Consider the following 19,074-nt stretch of genomic DNA (forward strand, 5'->3'; position numbering starts at 1 on the left):
TACAGAGTATTGAAGTCAAGGTTAAGCACATCTTTCTTAATAATGTGTGATCGGAAGAAATGTTGTCTTAATCAAGCTGAGCTATCATCCCATGACCCCAGCTTTTCAGAAGCACTATTAAAATCCATCAAACTCTACTTGTAAGGGACTAGACTAATATCCAGCAGATATGTTGGACTGAACCTTGTAAATAATCTTTCTACTATAAGAGTAGCTTCATTAAGACTGATGAAGCAGTAGGACTCATCAAAATCTACTTTAGAATTAAAAAGTGAAGTAATTTTTTTTTTTCTTAAGTAAGATCGGGAAACCATTTTATTTTTTCATCTCAGTTTGCAATAAATAAAGAGTATCTCAGGATCTTTGGAAAAACCTGCATGAGCTGCAAAGCAGAGTACCTGTTGGATACTCCAGTGAAAGACCGAGACAAGATTTCAAATGAGTTCAGAAAACTTTCATAAGTGTCAGTGCCATGTGTCTCTGGAGTACTTCTGGCTTTGTCTCATATACAAGTCATAGGAGGGAATGGATAATTTCAAGCTAAAGCCCCCTCAGTGACAACAAATAGAGTCGAAAGGTGAATCTGCTTTGTAGCCACGGAAGAGGAGTCCCTCTTTCATAGAGCAGAGGCTGGTGTTGAAGAGTTCCAGACGTCCTGTGTGTTATGGGTTGAGGTATTGAACATAAATCACACCTTTCTTTCCAACCTATGTGGGTTTGGCTGGAGGTGCAAATGCCCTTGTTATTTCACACTTCAGATATTTAGAAATGCTTCTTACACTGAGAGAAGTTTTAAATCAGCAGTTTAAGAAACTAAAAGAAAGAAAGAAAGGCAAATACCCACGCTGTTATTAAGTAGCAAGCCACAGTTATTGTTCATAGCTAAATCACAGCCTGGAGTGTGAATTCTACAGTTGTAAAGTGATGATTAATCCCTGAATGAGGATTCCTCTGTCCTCCTTTAGACTGAGAGATTGTTCTCCCTCTTAGCAGAGGAAAGGACTTTGCTAAATTATGTTTGCCAAATCTTATTGGCAAATATGCTGGCTGGTAAAGACAAAAAACTGTTGTGTTATTAATCAAAATTAATTATGCCAGTATAACTCGTTATCTTTGGCACAAGTACAGAGCTTGAGGGACCAGACATGGCGCTGCTCTATCTGTTACCAGTTACGAAAGAAGTACAGATCTGGACTTGCATAACTCGAAAGCAGTTCAGAGCGGATTGTAAATTTCCAGGTTAAGAATAAAAGAAATATTCCTTTCTCAAAAGCTATAATTTCGGACCCAGAAGAAATCCGACCCAGTTGCAGGGGAAAACAAGCACAGTTTAAAGCGCTGTGATCAATGCTGTGCTGATTAATGGGTTTCCATAAACCACTCTAGAAAATGCACTTGATGTGCACTTAATCAGGTACAAGGTGGTAAGAGCAATCTAGGTGTGGCACCAGTCTGATATTTTTTCAGCTTGGACTTCTCTGGCCTTACCTTCTATATTTGGGGCTGAATATGCAAGTGAATTGTGAGCAGTGTCTGGGAGACTGCAATAATCCATTCAGTTTGGGTAAGTGTAACTACTTACTGCTTTAGATAGCTGCTTTACTTGAAATTGAGGCTTGGTCAAGCTATGTAGCTAGCTTAGGAACTGTGATTGTTTATTCGTACTTCTTTGAACTTGTGCAAGGTAAACAAATAACATCTGGGACATGGAGATAACTTTTTCTACTTTCCAAGAATGAAAAGCACCTATCTGGATAATGCTGCAAATGCAGGGCTGCAGAAACTTCATTAGCAAACGGCAGGCAACAATGAGTGTCTTTGATACATAAGAATATCTGCAAAATACTCAGTAAGGTTTTGCATCTCCTGACTACAAAGAACATTTTTCAAAATTGTCTGCAGACCTGAATGCAGTCCAGTAACTGAAGCACATTTAAACAGTGTGCCAAGGAGTGTGCTCTTTGCGGGTGCCAGATGTAAGCAAGCCGTGATTTATGTGTGCAAATGCCTCTGTGCATATGTGCATATTAGCTCAGCTGGAATTTAACATGAGCACTTTTGAAAACTGAATTGCACTTCCCATGTTTGTTCTTTTGTATTAGAACAGGCTCTGCTTCTGAAAAGATACAGAGTGAAACTTCTCAAGAAACTGAGCAGAGAAAAGCTTCGGCTCAGTAACAAATGGAGGTGAGTGTTAGTGAGTCATCTGCTAAGTTTTGAGGGCAGATGACTGGACAAGAAATTCCAAACCATTCTTTTAACACCACAAAAATCTCTCTAATCTCTGACCATAACTATGGGGTTGTTCAAAACCAAGATCTAGAAAGATGAGAACCATTCTGTTTCTCAGAACTTAGCTTCCAAACACAGCTGCGAAGACCAACTTGTAAACTTTTAACCTATGTCCCATCATAGCAGCTACACATATACATCTGCCATCTCTACACAGAAACTGAGTGCTGAAAGAAACAAATGTGCATGCACAAAAACATGTGGTATTGTATGGTACAGCTTTAAGAGGCCAGAATTATTCTCTCTTTTGCATCTGTAGTGAATACAACTTCTGAATTACACCAGTTATTCTGCTAATCCCCTTCCTGTCTTGATCAAATGATCTCAGAAGTAGCTATGGTCATCTATATAAAAAAAGTTAAACTACCAGTAAGAGAGTACCTTCTGCATAACTTTAAGAGTTATAGCTTATAGCTATTGTGATCTAAGAGTCCAGAGCAAATGCTCCTGCTATGAGATTTGTACTGTTTTGCACTCTCACTTTCATAAGACCCTGTTCTGAGCCAATTCAGCTCATTAAACCAAGCTAAATTTAAAAAAAAAAAAAAAAAAAAAAAAGCACTATTTTCTTCAGCTTTAATGAGCTGAATTGTTTGTGAGAAGGGTTTGGCAAATGCCAGCACAAGGGCAAGGTGGGATGTGTCTCTGGGAGCAGGAGATAAGGAAAGGAGCAAAGGGTCATTGGCTGAAGAGGAGCAGGGCCTCCCCTTTTTGGGAGCAGAAGGCTATTAGATCATCCTGATATCTAATCTTTCTGGTTGTTAGTCATTGCCTTAGACTGGAGGTGCCATGACAAAACCTCCGTTGCTATTGTTTTTACCCTTATGACACAGAGGAAACATGACTTGTTTTCCATAATTTCCTTCATGTAAACAGTGAGTAGTCATGTCGTGTGTCTGTGTGTTCAGGCACAGACAATGACTTCTCAACAGCTTCTGCGGTCTGATGAGAGTGCTGGGCTGGAAAATAAGGGTGGTGTTGACTCTAGAAATGGCTACAGAGAGCAAGATGTAATCCCCGTTTGAGACATACACTGAGAGACCCCAAGGAAAGGAACCAGTTAGCTCAATATGTGTTGTCTTCTTAAGGTCACTTAGGTAAGGTCAGTGCAGCAACATCTGATGATATACTTGTACCAAAAAGTTGTAAGCAATCCAATTAAGCTTTAAAAACTGTTAATGATGCGGTATAAGCTGTATTTCCACTGGGAATTTTGCCACTATAACACTGCCAGCAACATCTTCACAGTATGGTATATGAAGTATAGTGTATGGCCCAGAGTGATGCAGCATCTTGGGTTTTGTGAAAGACAGGCATACTGTGGAATGGTTGCCCTGCAGAGGTGAGCTAGCAGTGCAAAGTGTGGGTCTGGATCCAAAACTTTTAGCAGTTCACAGGTGGCGTACAACAGTCTCTTATTTCTAGTCCCTAACTTTTCACATACTTACGTATGGTTATGTATATTTTTAAAGTCCCAGACTGGTCTCAGAAAATACACAAAAGTGTGCCAAGCAGGAATCGCAAGCATAGCATACAGAATTTCACACTAGAGTCCAGTAGCTGCGCATGAACTCACCTAGTACTTTTTATATTTGCACAGTGTAATCTTTGGTTACCTGATTTGTGTACAGGTGCTCAAATTGTGTATGTGGAATGTCAGCAGTTGATTTATGGAAAACATTAAAAAATAGGTTACTGTGTTTATGCACGTTCACTACAAAGCATGCTCCCAAGCTTGCCTATACATGTTAACTCTTTTCTTTCTGTACCCTCTAATACTATGCACACAATAACCTATCTTCCAAATCAGTGAATCAGTGGTAACATCTACGGAGCATCAATTCCATTTACCCCTCCTCAAGAAGCTCATTCATCATTTGCAGAAGCCTTTTGTGACCCTTAGATGAAAGACACTTCATCTGTGTAATATATGATTTTTATTGTTAGGCTAGTGTTTTCAGTGGGTTTTATTGGAACCCGATGTCCTGCCAAAAGTAACACCCTGGGAATCTTTCAACAACTGTTCCTGGGTGTTCTGTAGATCACTGCTGTTTTCTCATACACTGTCCCTGGGAATTACATTCTCTGATTAGAAAAAATGTCAGTCCTCTTCCCTCGGTGAAAAGAACTGCCGTTCAGGCTCTGTTTTAAAAGATTAGGCTAGTACTTTTTTTCTGATGACTTATATGCAGGTTGTGTTTTGTTTTCTCATTAACCCCTTTGCAAAACAGGTTCAAAATGTTAAATAAGATTGATGTGAATGATCTTGTAGCATTATGCAAACACTTTGCATAGCTGAGAATGGCCAGTTAAAAGACGACTGGTGGAAAATTGGACCCAGACATTCAGTCAGCAACTTTCAACCCTGCAGAGACAAAGAACCTTTAAGAGCTAGCTTTATAATGAGGAGCTATAGTGCAGCATGGCAGAAATTAAAGGGAGGTCCAAATCCCTTTAGTGACAATTCTGTTTTTCAGAGATCTCCTGGGTAGATGTTGCTTTGAGAGACCTTTGGGAAGGGCTGTAGCAAATGAGGCCTTGCTAGGAGACTGTATTGGGGAAGCAAATGCCTCTGGGCCAGAATAGGAATGGGAGGAGATTAAAGCAGAAAACCAATTCTCTGACAACTGAATGCCCAAATTCTGCAAATACAGTCTTCTGAAATGCATTCACATTCAGCCACCAAACATGTAAGTTCTGGAGTGGGAAACAAAATTTTGCAGGAACTGACGTTTCTTATGATTCCTTTGTCACTGTACCTGGTGTTTATCCTGTAGCTTCTCACTTCAAGATGGCCGAGAGGCAAAAGAAACGGGAACCACTGATGCAGAACAAATGCCCTGGATTTCAAGTGGGGTTTGCTCAGTGAGCACTTTGTACCAGAGCTCGATTCTTATAAGGGGGTAGGAAACAAGCTGTGTCCAAATGAGTTCCAGAATGTTTGAGGAGGGTTGGAAGAGTCAGGGAGAAGGAAAAACAAACAAACAAACAAACAAAAACCTGGACCATGTGGGGCAGACTAGGCACTGCATGTCTGTGTTTGGAGCACCATGGTGGTTTTGATGGTCATCAATTGGCATGGGCTCAGAGAAGTAGCTCATATTAGCTCCCAGTTTTAGTTGTGCATTGAAACATTTACACATACCTAGCACAAAGTGATGGAGGAGTTTATCCCTATACTTTATTCACTTTTGATCACGCTCTCCCTTTTCTGGTTTCTGCCTCCTCCAACAGAACTCACTGTTGTTGGAGCAGCTCAGGTTTGTTGTCATTATGTTGTGCAGCAGCCTTGTGAAGGGGTTTTGTGGTGCCTTTCTGTGCCCTCACTACAATCTTTTTTTTTTCTGGAAAAACAAAACAAAAGGCCAATCTGCCCCTTTTTTTCTTATTCACGTTTTCTTATATCCTGTTTGGGTGCCCAGATACTCTTGATGCTGCTGCTGACATGACCAGAGAAGGTGGTCAAAAGAAACTTCTTTCCACCTATTAATGTGATTATCATGACCAGTGACTCCTAATCTATATTTACCCCTACATGACAGGAACATAAATATTTAGTGAAATCCTCAAAATTGTTCTCCTCAGTTCTTGACCCTGGCACCAAGTTGTGTTGGTTTTTTTGGGCCTTTTGATGATGTTTTACCTTGTAATCCACCTTCTGAAGAAATACTGCCTCAAAGGATACCTCTTCGAACTTTCACCTGGAAAGCTTTTGCTTAGCTACACCTATTACATTTGAATGTAGCTGCGAAGACTTTCCTCTGCTTCTCTGCCCTCCCTACCTTAGTTTCATACATCGTCCTAACACCTCAGCTCCTGCAGCATTTCAGTACAGAACATGAATTTCCCTCTGCTCACAGGTATCAACATGTTGGCCTTGATCGTGTACGTAATAAAGGTGCCTTGGGCGAAAGGCAGACTGAACGCTGCGTGGTAAGAGACACAATATTCCCACAGTTTTAGGCCCACAGAGTATTATCTAAAGCACAACCACGAGGAGTCAGAGTCCTACCTGCCCTTCACAATGGACCAGGAGGAGGAGAGGGCCTGCAAAGGATGTAGATCTTTCCATGCAAAGATTGTGATCAGTAAATCACAGCCTTCGCTTAGCCCGTGTAGTTTGCTGGTCCTAAGACAAATTTCCCACAAGTGTTGCTCTCATTTCTGCCAAATCAGCCTTGCAATTACACCCACTGAGCTGATGATAAGAAATGAAGAAGTACTTAATGGTGTGCAGGGTACAAATAAATCATGTATATGGAAATGGCTGATATAGCTAGAGGAGATACTCAGCTAGATACCCTCCCTTATTTCTCAGGGAAGTCAAAGATAGTGTAGAGACAGTGCCTTCCGATTAAAGGATCACCACTGGGAAGGGTATCCTTTCAGATTGCTCCAGCCAGATCTGCAACAGTATATACACACAATGTACTCCATCAACAGATTTATCAAGTCCTTGGACATACATGGTTAATTGTCCAGGGCTCATGGTAAAGCTCAGTGCAACTTGCTCTTGCGTAACTCTTTTGAGGTTTAGTTGGCTGAACTTTACTTTTCGTAAGTCATTTGATAATATGTAAAATACATCTTTTAAAAAAAAGGAGGAGTTTTGAAAGTTATGTTAGGCACATCAATAACAGACAGATCAGGCTCCTAGCTGAGAAACAAGTTCTCATCAGATAGGAAAAAACAGGGAGGGGAACAAAGGAAGAAAAAAATTGCTTTTGGATCAGAACAAAGAGGAATGTATTGTTATCATTTTCAGCCACAGAGCAATGCATCTTTTTATCTCTTAGCTGTTTTTTTCGCTGCTGGCAGCTATGGGGACACCTTTCCCTGCAGCTGGCCAAGCATCTGAGTCAGTTGCTCCCACCGGAGAGATAATGTCCCTGTTTGTATGTCGTGTGAGTGAGGCAAGAGGAAGCGCTTTAAAACAACCCTGCCCCACCCTGGATGTAAACACCTGAGTTCACCACACGGCCCCCATCTGAACCCTGAGCCTGTTCCCCCACCTGGGGATCCCTAAGAGAACTGCCATTTTGCTATAGCTGGGAAAAGTGAACATTGTAAAACTGACCTAGTTGAGTAATTCAAGGTGATGCCTGGAGGTTTGTGGCTAAAGGTAGCACAGAGAGGGGGTTGGAGATAAATCAGAGGGCTACTCAGCTCCACATCACTAACCAAAAGCTAATCTAATTAGTAGCCACCAAGACCTGTTGCCATCTGCACTTGAGTTGCCTGTCTGAGCCTGGTCCTGAGTTCAAATCTCTGCACAAAGATACAGATCTACAGCATGCCTGCAACTCTGTCCACATCAGAGATGCCTTTAGTTATCTCTTTTTTTTCGTGGTCTCAGCAGAATAATTGAGCATTAGATCAGCTCAGAGATGAAACACACCTCTTGCTATACTTAGTAGCTCAGGCTAGGACAAAGTGGGGAGCTCCATCTTCTCTAGTTTCTGGGGACAGAGACCTCCAGGACTCTCAGTTCTCTGTATCCGTTCCCCCCATCTGACTTACTAGCAGTTATAATCTGTCATTTTGTGGACTATACCCCGCTGGAGCTCTCTTCTGGGGCTGCACTCCTTCTTTCTTTTCCCCACTTTCACAATTTGCTTTCTGTATTTAAGTAGTTGGGTTTTGGTGTGTTTGTTTCAGGGTGGTTTGGTTTTGTTTTTCTGGGATGCTGAAGTTCGTGCCCCCTCTGATCATGAGTTAGCTTCTTTATTTTGGTAGGCCTGTATCTCTTTCCCCCAATATTTGTGTAGCTGCACCTGGAAAGAGTAGTTTTCTCCCTCAAACTTGATTGCACAGTGGCTCCTCGTCTGAGAAGGAGGGGAGATGGGGCTCTTATTGTGCTGGTGGACTTTGTCCATCCCTCTACGGATCTGAATAGGCCAGCATTATTTCACAAGTGCTAAATCCCCTCACAATGGTTTTAAATGGTTGAGCAGCTGAGCCAGCTGAACAGCAAACACCAGAGGCAAAACCACATTTTGTGAGCACTTCAGATTCCTTCAGACTGTACGTGGAGCCATTAAGAGCAAAGTAAAAGCCCTTTGACCCAGCTTCTTTCGGCAACTTTTTAACAGCCACATGCCAAAAATGGGGCCTGGCTAAGGAGTTGGTCCAGAATCAGCTCCCAAAAATCTAGCACATGAAGATGGAGTTCAAATCTATTTATTTTAAAAGAAAACCGCAGCATATTATATTTTCTTGTAGCATATTAATCCTTTGCTGGATGTCTCTCTGATCAGTGTGGATTGCCAGTCAAGGTATCACCAATTGCAAAACACAAAAAAAACCTCCAGGTGCTTATGTTATGCAGGAATATTTTGATTGTATTTGTGTTTGTATCTGTTTTCCTTATTCTTTAAGTTAAGAACCCAGATTGAATTGTACATCTCATGGTCATCCCAGAAGAACTAGATCTTCAGCCAAGAAATATCTGAGAATGCAAACAATCATCTTATTTCAATAACATGAATGAAACCTATCTAAAGGAGCTGCTATTCCTATCTCTGTCCAGACTTGTGAAAACAGGGGACTTATTTCTTCCTTAGAAGCCATAATTGCATATTCCCTAAGCAAGTTATTTCACAATGATCTGGGTTAGCTTGAACACTCAGTATTGGGTGTTTCCTAGCCCAGACAGTCTTAATACAGTGATTACTTTGAGCAGTTGCATTGAGGCAGCAAGAATAATTGATGGTGGTGATGAGGATGAACCTCCCCCTTTCAGTGCTTCAGCTTCAGTCAGCAAAAAATGTGTGGCCACAGCCTGAAATCACACAGGGACATGCAAGAACATTTCTTCCTCAATCAGCTAAAAAAAAGGTGCAAATTTGAAGTAGAATAGTTGCATCAAGAACCTGTATGGTCATTCTGAGTCAGCATTTATGTTTAATATCATTTACCTTGTTTCACTTTGGCTTTGGGGTTTGCTTCCTACACCAACATGGTTCAGCATGACTGTAGCTCCACTAAGGAAGAGGTGCAAACACAGCTGTGTGCCTGAACTTTTGAAAGTATCTTGAAATTTGTCTCCATTTGATGTTGAAGTTGCATTCAGCAAGGAAGGAATTGTGTTTGTTCTCTTATTGACAGCTTCAGTTAATGTTCTTCTTTACATTGTGTGAAGTAACTGAGTGGTCTCTGACGACTAAATAAAACAATATTGAACAATTTCTTTTTAAAAAATTGAGGTTAAGAACTTAGTTAGAAGTAGAGGTGAAACCACAGAACACATTACTGCTGCATGGCCATCCACCCACTCACCCAGAGATGTTCAGTCTTGGCTTCTCGCTTTTGTCACTTTCTACCAATGGGTCTTTGGGTACAGTAGCGGTCATTTAACCCTCTCTGCCTTGACCTAATATCTGTAAAACCGGCAGGAAAACACCTCTTACTCCATGTCAGGGTTGTGAAATTGAATTCGTTGATATATACAAAATGCTTGGAGGACTAGGGACAGCAGAACTAGTTTTCACACAAGTCCTGTGAGAGTACAAACTATTGTTGTGTTGTTATTTTCTGCAGAAATGTTCCTTCAGTAAAACATAGGCTACAGAAGAATGGTTTGTTGCCCTTTGGCTCTTGTTAGATTGGTAGGAGCAGCTATTTTTCTCACATGACTAAGGTCTGTGGTGGATTTGGGGCTTTTCTTTTAAATTCCCCAAAATATCATTTGGAGTTGTGTGAGTGCAGAGAGAAAACTCCTGCAAATTTGCATAAATATTTGCAAACTTTAAAAACGTAGAGAAAAGAAAATAGCCCAAACAATCCACAAACCAGTGCATCATCTCATTTTCTTGTTCTCATTTCTCTAAACCTGCTGACAGGATTCCCCCAGAATTTCCAGCACTCACTGAACCTTGACCTAAGCAGCTTCATGTGAAATTTCTTCCCCAAGGGTTATTTTGGATAGAAAGTTCTAAGATCCTGAGTATAATGGTTTTCATAGCTGTAATTACAGAGTCACACATCTGATTCATGTAATTTGACAAGGAATTATAACTTGCCAGGTTCAAAGAAGTGTGTCAAGGTGTATGGTAACCGGTGATGTGAATCTTGCAGCATCTGCACATGGGCTTTTCCATCATTCTGGTGTCCAATTCAAATATTTCTGTTACATGTTTACATATCTGGGGCAGTCTAGGTTACAATATTCTTGTATTGCCCTTTCTCAGAGAGAGTTTTATAAACATTAGACTCACAAGCCAGGGATGGGACAACAGCAGTGAAAATGCCTGTGCGCCCTGTTGTATTTGGAGAAGCTCATATTTCTGTGTGTGGTTATTATACACAGGCAGCATTGCCTGTTCTTGGTTCTCAGAAGAGAAACATAACAAATGAATACATATTTTTCAGGAAAGGCTGAGAAATGATAACTTGGGCTGAAGGTTTCCGTTTTCAGTGGCTAAGTGAGCGGAGGTGCTGTACCTGTTTGTCAGCTGAGGGCAAACAGAGAACCAAGCACATATTTTAGCTCTCTGACATGGGCTAGAATGAAGCTGAAGGAGGCAACTTTTTGACAAAAGACATAAAAATGGATTGAGCCATGGTTTAGCAGGTACTTCACATTGCAGAGGACTCCTACTCACAAAGATGTCTCAGTGGGAGGTTTTGCCATTGGGCAGCCAGGAGAACCGTGTGTTACCACCACCATAACCATGTTTATGATTATTCACTAAATAAAGCCCACTCCTTGTGTGCTCAAGTCTGCAAGGTGCAAGTGTGGGTGAGATTAATCTGTATCTCAACCTGTGAACAGGTACATGGCAAGAGACAGATCCCCTAAAGTTTGTGGCTGAAGAGGAGATGGTGGAAAAAGGGCAAAGGGGTCCTGCTGGCAGCTGTTGCATGGATGCTGCGAGCAGGCCCAGCTGGGGTGGTGATGTGGCACAGGGGCAGTAGGAGGGGTCTCCTTGGCTGTTTTGGTGTAGCTGCTGGCTGATTCCTATGGGATAACTCCTCTGGACAGGGTGCGGTCATGCTGACACACTCTTGATTAGGTGTGGGGCCCCCAGAACGTAAATCCTGAGTGTCCCCTCAGCCCCTGGTGCTGTGCAGGCACCACCTTGTCACCCCAAGTCCTGTGCCACTTCATCCCCTTCCCATTCCTGCAGGGAGAGCCCATGCTTCCTGAGTTTTGTTCCCTTTCTGCTGCCCCCACTGCAGTTTTAGGAACTTTATGAAGTAGGCACAGAAATCCGTCATTATGAAGAAGCTTTTGTAGCTACCAGCATCTGTGGTCCTTTGCCCTTACCTCAGGGAAGGTGGCAGTACCCCTTGACCCAAGTCACTTCTCCCTCCTTCGCTCTCAGCCTCGTCCTAAGAAATGTCTGGGCTTCCTCAGGTTACTTTTATAGAGACCATTTCCACTCCCTCGCAACTTTGACCATTTCTAGCTGTGACCTCTGCTGTGGTTATCAGACGTGTAGGTGAGGTGTGATGTGCTCCAGTCTGCCATGAACCAGCCCTACAAGTCAATGGGGGAAACTGTCCCACAGTTTACTGTATAGGGCGGCCCTAGCTCTGAGTGAAACTTGTATGCCTAGGGCCACATGTTGTACAACAGCATGCCTTGTTGCTGTGGACCTGTGTGCAACTGCAGGCAGAGCCTCTGACGGAGCGTGGGGAGGTCTGGGTGTCCATCATCCCTGCGAGGATAAGGAGGCAGCACCACTCATACAGCGTCTTTGCCCTCTGCCACAACAAGCCCAGGGACTGAGCTCTCTGCTGTCAGTGTCCTCTGGCAGCACAGACTCCTTTCTATAGTTCACAGCACTAGCAGGCAACTTTTTAGATACATCACAGAAAATGACTGTTCTAATGGCATGTCATTGCCTTTTTATTTCTATAGCAGGGTTATCTTAATCCTACCCTAACCCTAATCGCAGTGGAAGAATCCTATTTAACAACAGTCCCTTGTACTCTTCTGTGCGTGGCCTCTGCATGCCTATTGTTTCAGTGAGAGAAGATTTACTGACCAGTGGGTCAGTCAGGCTAATTCACTGTTTGATATGCTCTCTGTCTACAGCCCTTCTGCCCCCTTTCCCTTCTCTGCCTTCACGTGCAGGGCTTCACGATGGACACAGTCTACCCAGTGTGCAGCATGGGACCAGGCTCCCTATTTCAGAAGGAAGTTGATACTTTTCTTTCACCACCTCTCAACAAGGTGGAGTGCGAGGCACTAGATCAGCCTCTGGTGTAAGACCACTGATTCCCATGGGATAACTCCAAAGGGTATATTTGACCCCATATGTGCCTCATTTACCCAGATACTCTAAAACCTGGAGTCCAGTTTCCCAAGATGACAAAATACCATCCCCATGTGTTGGAAGGGCATAGGTGAACCTTTACCCTAAGTGCAAAGGCTGGCCGTATAGAGATAGAGGAGGCAGGAGGAATGTATAGAGGAGAGGAGAAATGCCACATCTGACTGTAGAACAAATGACCAATTAGTACTAGCTGTAAGAAAAATTCCCCTTATTCTCAGCGTGTTGTGATCATGCTGTCTTCTAGTGTTACTGATTTCTGGAACCAGCATGGGTAATTCTACAGAGACTTGCAGGTCCCTGCAGCTGGGGGAGAAAAGCATAGGATCATTCTTGGTCCTAAGTTTGATATGCTACATCACACCTGCCTTTTAACCAACTAGGGCATGGTGAATCTCTGCCTAAGCTTCTAGCTAGTGCTGTTAAGGCTTTACTCTCATTAGTGGTCTGAAGTCTTGCAGTCTGAGTGACATCCACTAGTGAGAGCAATCATTGCTACTGTTTGGGCCTTCCCTGCTTCTTCCACTGACTACACCCAGACTTGGACCTTCAGCTAACTGATCTGAAGTGAGGGGTCGCTGCCACTGAAAGGAGAGAACTTGCTGCCTCTACGTGGTCCCATGGCTATGCAGTCCTACTCATTGGTGGTTGTCTGATCCTCCCGGGAACCACTGCAGGACAACAAACTAGAACACTACCCTGCCAGAAAGTGGTTGTTTTTCTGCAAGTTTAGGTTTCTGAACCAGCTTTACCAGGGTCAAATGAATAGCACAGGCAGTGAAGTGAACCCCCAGGAGTGGGATCCTGTTTGAAGGGCTGTAGTAATTGGGTTGGTTTATTTAAAAACACAGTGAGATAAGTTCCTTGAACTGTTGATGGCTGAGTTATACACACCATACAGGGATGTCACAGGAATGGCTCTGAAGCACTTGAGATGTTCTTTCTGAAAGGCTTTTTCACTCTCTTAATGCAGACTGTCATTATCCAGGCCCAAATAACAGAACCCAAATAATTTTCTGAAGCCCACGGGGGCAGGGACACTGCTCAGTTGGCAATATTAGACTGCCACTGTTATAGGAACTCACAGAGGGAGAGTAAAGGTCCTATAGCACCAGAAAGCACAAGCTGGCTGTTGCTGCAGAAGCAGGAAATTATGTGTCCAAGCCAAGAACTTGTAAGCACATCACAGCCTTGAGGCACATGTTAAAGCCACAAAAACCCCCACAAAACCAACAGTCTAACCCAGTTACGAACACACTGCCTGCAACCCCTCATCAGGCCTAGACTGAAAGCGGAATGTGGGAGATGGGATTTACAGTGGTAAGTGGGACTTTCCACTTGTTTCATGGGCATTTTGGAAAAGTTCGCTCTGTGATGTCTCTAGCTAACTCTATTTATTTGCCTGTATAAAATCTTCCTGCTGTAGGTCTGGTCAAAAAAATGAGCAGTGGAAGTAAATTACCCAATTATTTAAAATATTTTTTCCTTACAAGTTGCTTGTAAACCTGTCTTTATTTCCACAGATGTATTTTGCATTCAAAGTACTTGCCAAGCAGCTTCTGCCAAAAAATTTCAGTGTAGGGTCTGTTTTCCAGAGTGATTATTTTATCTGTTTACTTTTTTTTACTTTGATGTATGAATGATTCCCTAAATGGTGAGGTATTATTTCTGCTTCTCATCCCAGAGGACTGTAAATTTTTTTTATCCAAAGAGTAAGAAACTATAAAAAGAAAGATGCAGCACAATATATAGCCTCTTTTGCAATACAAATATGGATAACACTCATCTGGCACACATACCTTAAACACTCATTTATACAGAACACAACACCCATTCATGAATAAGAAAATATAAAAATACAAAACTAATAGAACTCCGGAGCCATTTAGTATCAGCCCCATTCTTTGCTCTGTTCTGCAATATTCATCTGTGGCTCTGACAGACTTAGTCATGGCGATAATGTATGAGTGTTACTGATCTCAGCTGTCCACAGACTTTCCCTTGGTTACTGCTGCTGTGGTGGGAGTGGTGGAACGGATGTTGTCTCAGTCGCTCCCATTCAAAGTCTGGTGCATTAGCTTAAATCACCGATGAAACAGGGTTGTGTTAAGATGCCAGATCGTGAACTGCAGCAGCTGAGGCACACAGCTAAACAGATTTAACGGGTCTTTCGCTGCTGAAAAGAACAGTCCTGTATGGCTGCCTCCTTCTCTCTCCCCCCCGAAAACCTCTATGGGAGGGTTGGAGGCGAGAGTCAGGGGGAATAATAGCATAGAGAAGTGCAGATAAATCAGCCAGAGTGTGGCTATCAAGCTATACTTCTAATTTATAAACCTTTGTTTCCTGATGTAAAAATAAATTGATTATGGGATCTTCTTGGGTTATTTTATTTGTTTCTATCCCAAATGTGTTTTTCTGATCCCAGCTATCTTAGGATGTACTACTCTGTTCTGTCTCATCAGGTTACTGTTCTGCCTGCCTGGTAGATCCTTAATAGGGAAAAGTGAAAGTTTCACTTGGAAGCCACAAGCAGTGATGTCTGGGAAGAAAAGTGCATCACTCAAATTAATTAGTGTTAAAGTTTTATCTTTTAACAGGTGAATTAATATTTTTAATTAAAATATTTTAATTCAAGTTTTATCCTATGTCTTAGCACTTGGCTGGCTGGCACAGATCTGGTGAGGCTGTTCTACAGACCTGTGGCTTTTTTTTTTCCACTTTAGCACCATTTCCTTTTAGCACCTCTCTGTGCACAGTTTGAGGTTTTGTTGGTCTTCCTAGAAATCTGAACTGGAAAAGAGACTCCTTTGAAACACACAGAACATGGGAATTTTTGTAAGGGAGAAAGTGGATTAATGGGAGATACTTCTTGCTGTTAAAAAGCAGTCTGAGGTCTCATTTATGGACAGTTGGGGTAACTTCTCTAATGCAAGATACAACTTGCAGTCTGGTCAGCAGTTGTGCCATTGCCTGTAGGGAACTGAAATGGGTATTTATTTTTATCCTGCTATTGGCTTATGGGATTTGAAAGTACCTTTTTTAGCTTGCATAACTGTAAATATTGTTATTGGACCTCTCGACCTCATCTCAATGCTTGCTCCAATATTTGACCTTCTGACTTGCTCCAGGAGATGGCAAATTCCACGGGCTGATGACATGCTGGGTGAAGGAGAGTCTCCTGTTATGGAGACTTTTAATTTTGCTGAGTGAGCTCCTTTTCTCATGCTTCGGGATGAGCAAAAAGGCTGTGGACCAATCAGTTCTCCTTAGAGCCTTCTTAAATCTTAATGGCCTCTTCTAGCTCCCTCCGATGCTAGGCCAGAGGCTCCTATTGTTTTCAATCTCTTGTTCCCTGTCTAGGCTGGCCATGCAAATGTTGTATAAGAAATGCTAGTAGGTACTGTCCAGCTGCTTTGTGCACAGGACCCTCTCCCTACAAATAATAATAAAAGAATCCTGTTTCTCTATTGTATCACAGTTAACTTTAATGACTGTTCCTTCTACTCCGTCCAGGAGCTCTTTGAGGAGGAGTGAGTCATGCCTCGCCACCCCAGAGCGGGCAGTGCGCATTCCCACAAGCTCTTTGGAAACCCACAGCTGGAAACTTCCAAGAAGACACCTGCTCCGTGTTCAGTGCTCACAGCAGGGACTCAGAAGAGGCTTTAAAATGTACTTTCAACTGAAAGACTATACTCCTTCTCTCACCTCACACTTGTCAAGTCATGTCATTGCCAGGACCTACTGCCTGTCTCAGCTATGTGGACGTATGTAATGCTCTTTTCCTCCCCTCCTTGCACTGTATATCTCCTGGTCATAAGCATGCAGGAACCTGTTTGCATTCACCTATATTTTGTACCATCTGGTGGCTTCATGAAAGGCCTGTAAGGTGTTGCAAAGTAAATCTCAGTAGCATGATTCTTCTTGTGGCAACCTGTGTGGAGGTGGATAGAAACGCTCCACACCTTCCTGCTCTAGAACAGATAGGTATGCTCTTTTCAGTTTTGTAACTCAATGAACCTTTGACCTTCTGGGCTTATTTAACTATTGTGAAGGCTGAAGACGCTGAGGATCCCTTTTGGCTCTTTGCTTAACCTCAAGATGGGTTGAGAGAGAAAAATCTAAACCTCAGATTTTTCAGAAGTTTATAAGCATTTTAATTGGTGAAGCTGATTTTTTCATCTATGAAACTTGGGCTTCAAATCCATGATAGACCTGAAACTTTCTATTGGGTGGAATGATTTAACATAGAGAGTTAATTTGAATTTTTATTTAGCATAATTTCCTTCTCCTCTCTGCCCTTTGCCCCCAGTTCCTGGCTTACTGATTTCTGCATTTTCCCCCCTTATTATCTAGTTCTAGGAAAGCATAACCTCTCTCTTCCTCAATCCTAAACAAAGTATATTTTCACACACTTTCACAGCTATGCGTGTATCTTCCTCAGTTATTGTGTCTCTTATCTGAGCATAACTGTTTCCAGATCTTAAAAAACTGTTCTGCACCTTGTATCTCAGTGGAGATACGTTCTGCAGGATCAGGGAGTCTCGGTCTTTCTAGTTAAGAGTAATTGTTCTGGTTATTTCCAAGAGCACAAATCTTGCCTTTGTAGTTTCTCTGATTTGGGCCAAAGAAATAAAAATCGAGACTACAGATAGACTTCCCCACTTTCAGGTCTCAGGATGGTTAAGAACATTACAGACAAAAAAAACAGCTTGGACAGATTTGGACCCTGCTGCCAGCCTACCCGGGGCTGGAAGCTGCAGCCTGGGACAATGCTTCATATTCTCTCCTTCTCCAGAGTTGTCTGAAGTGTGGATCTGGACTTGAACTTCTGACATTTGACGGGTGTTTAATCTCTTATAGCTCCTTTTTCCAAACCCTTGAGTAGTTGCCCTTTCCTAGAACACACGCTGAGCACAAGAAACACCCTTCTTAAAAAACACAAACACTCAGAAGAGGAACACAGAGAACTGAAAGAGCTTCACCAAGAGGTTTTGTTTCTCTATAAACTCCACATACGAAACCCTGGCCTCTGCACTGCCTCAGCATTTGCTGTATTTATTTCTTTTCCTCCTCTGCAGATTGGGAGCATTTTCTGCCAAACAGAGAAAGGCTTTGTGAGATGAGGAACAGCTCAGGTTTTTGCAGCTTATATAGTATGCGTTGCCTCCTTCTGAGAGCTGAAGGTTAACTTCTGTCCCTGCTGCTTCCCTTTCCCCCAAAAAACAGCTCCATTCAGTAATACCCCTCTTCTTACCCTCACTCTTTAGGAAAAAGGCTCATAGTAGCTCCTGGCAGAACAGGGCAGAGATCCCGCCGCTAGCTTTTCTTGAAAGGAGGACAGAGGAAAAAAGCAGCGCTGAGTTTTCAAGAGAAATTGGCTGCCAAAGCTGAGGAGCAAACAGATATTTCCCCCCTAAACCGGTGATCTTCCCTCCCACTTCTCCCTCCCATGGGTATTTCCCCATGATGAACTCACTTGGAGATTGATGTTCTCCCCTTCCGAGGCCATCCTTTCACCCCCAAGGCTTCTTCCTTTGCAGACAGCGCACGGAGCGGGGCACTCCACGCTGCTGGAGACTCTCTCTTCTCTGGCCCAGGACACGCAGCTGCTGGAACAGACCTGCTATTCATGTGCCGGCGGCCGGCCGCCCGCCTTGGCATCAGCTTGGGGGGGCGAGGGAGGGGGCGGCACGCCAATTCTTCATTGTCCGGGCAGTCCGTGGAACAAGCGTCCCTCTCACAGACTTTCCATGACAGTCGTGTTCATGATGTGCCTGTGCTACCTCTCCGAGTCCAGCTGAGCCCCATGAGCTCACTGGGGCTGGGATGCGGTGATGCAGCCAGTGTACCAAGAGGTTCCTGGCATGGGCTGTGCAGCCGCAGCAGTGATCTCCATCGCTCCCTCTCTCGCCAGCGCACAGCAGAGCCTATGGGTGAAGAACCAACAGTTGGAGAGATTCGGTCCTGAAAGTTGCGCCTGCTGTGCTGCTGCTGCGAAGATATTGTTACGGCTCAAATAAAATTTCCACTTTACTCTGTTTATAGTCACTTCTTCTTGTTTTTCTCCCCAGCCAGAACGTCCTTCCCTTCCCCTCCCCAACACTTTTTTTTTCATTGAATTTGATATGTCTGGTCTCAGCTGAAATAAAATCTTGCTTTTTGCTTAAGTTAAAAGCAACTACGAATAACACTGGAATGGAAACATATGCAGCCAGAATCAAGTCACAGTGTAGAAAAATATGTTGTTATTATTAGATGGAATCCTCAGGCAGAAAAATGAGCGTACTTCTCTAGATTTTAGAGAAACAGAGAGCAGAGCTGTTCTGTAGTACCTGCAGATCAAGTAGGCATGTTTGGCTTTTGAAGGATAATTTCTATATTTATAGCAGCATAGAAAATTTATGGTAAGTAATATATTCTGGTCAAACAGTTTAGCCAAATGCGTGTTCTAGTGCTCCAGCCTGACTAAAAGTGCTGACAAGTCTGTCAGTAGACCCTGTTG

The 19,074-nt window shown here is 42.9% G+C and overlaps 1 protein-coding gene and 1 long non-coding RNA gene across 2 annotated transcripts in view; one reads left to right on the plus strand and one right to left on the minus strand.

The window, feature by feature from the left end:
* The window catches only part of NINJ2 (ninjurin 2), a 50,395-nt gene extending 31,792 nt beyond the window's left edge, over positions 1–18,603 (minus strand). The window contains exon 1 of the mRNA XM_005500309.4: positions 18,049–18,603. Within this exon, the coding sequence (XP_005500366.2) occupies positions 18,049–18,081 (33 nt within the window). The 5' untranslated portion in view covers positions 18,082–18,603. The remainder of the gene's footprint in view (positions 1–18,048) is intronic.
* On the plus strand, positions 1,429–18,055 carry LOC135575844 (uncharacterized). Its single transcript, XR_010467179.1, has 3 exons — positions 1,429–1,564; positions 2,103–2,187; positions 16,086–18,055. It is a non-coding gene; the product is annotated as an uncharacterized LOC135575844 (long non-coding RNA).
* Positions 18,604–19,074: the final 471 nt, after the last annotated feature.

The sequence above is a fragment of the Columba livia genome, chromosome 1, assembly GCF_036013475.1.
Source record: "Columba livia isolate bColLiv1 breed racing homer chromosome 1, bColLiv1.pat.W.v2, whole genome shotgun sequence".
Taxonomy (NCBI): domain Eukaryota; kingdom Metazoa; phylum Chordata; class Aves; order Columbiformes; family Columbidae; genus Columba; species Columba livia.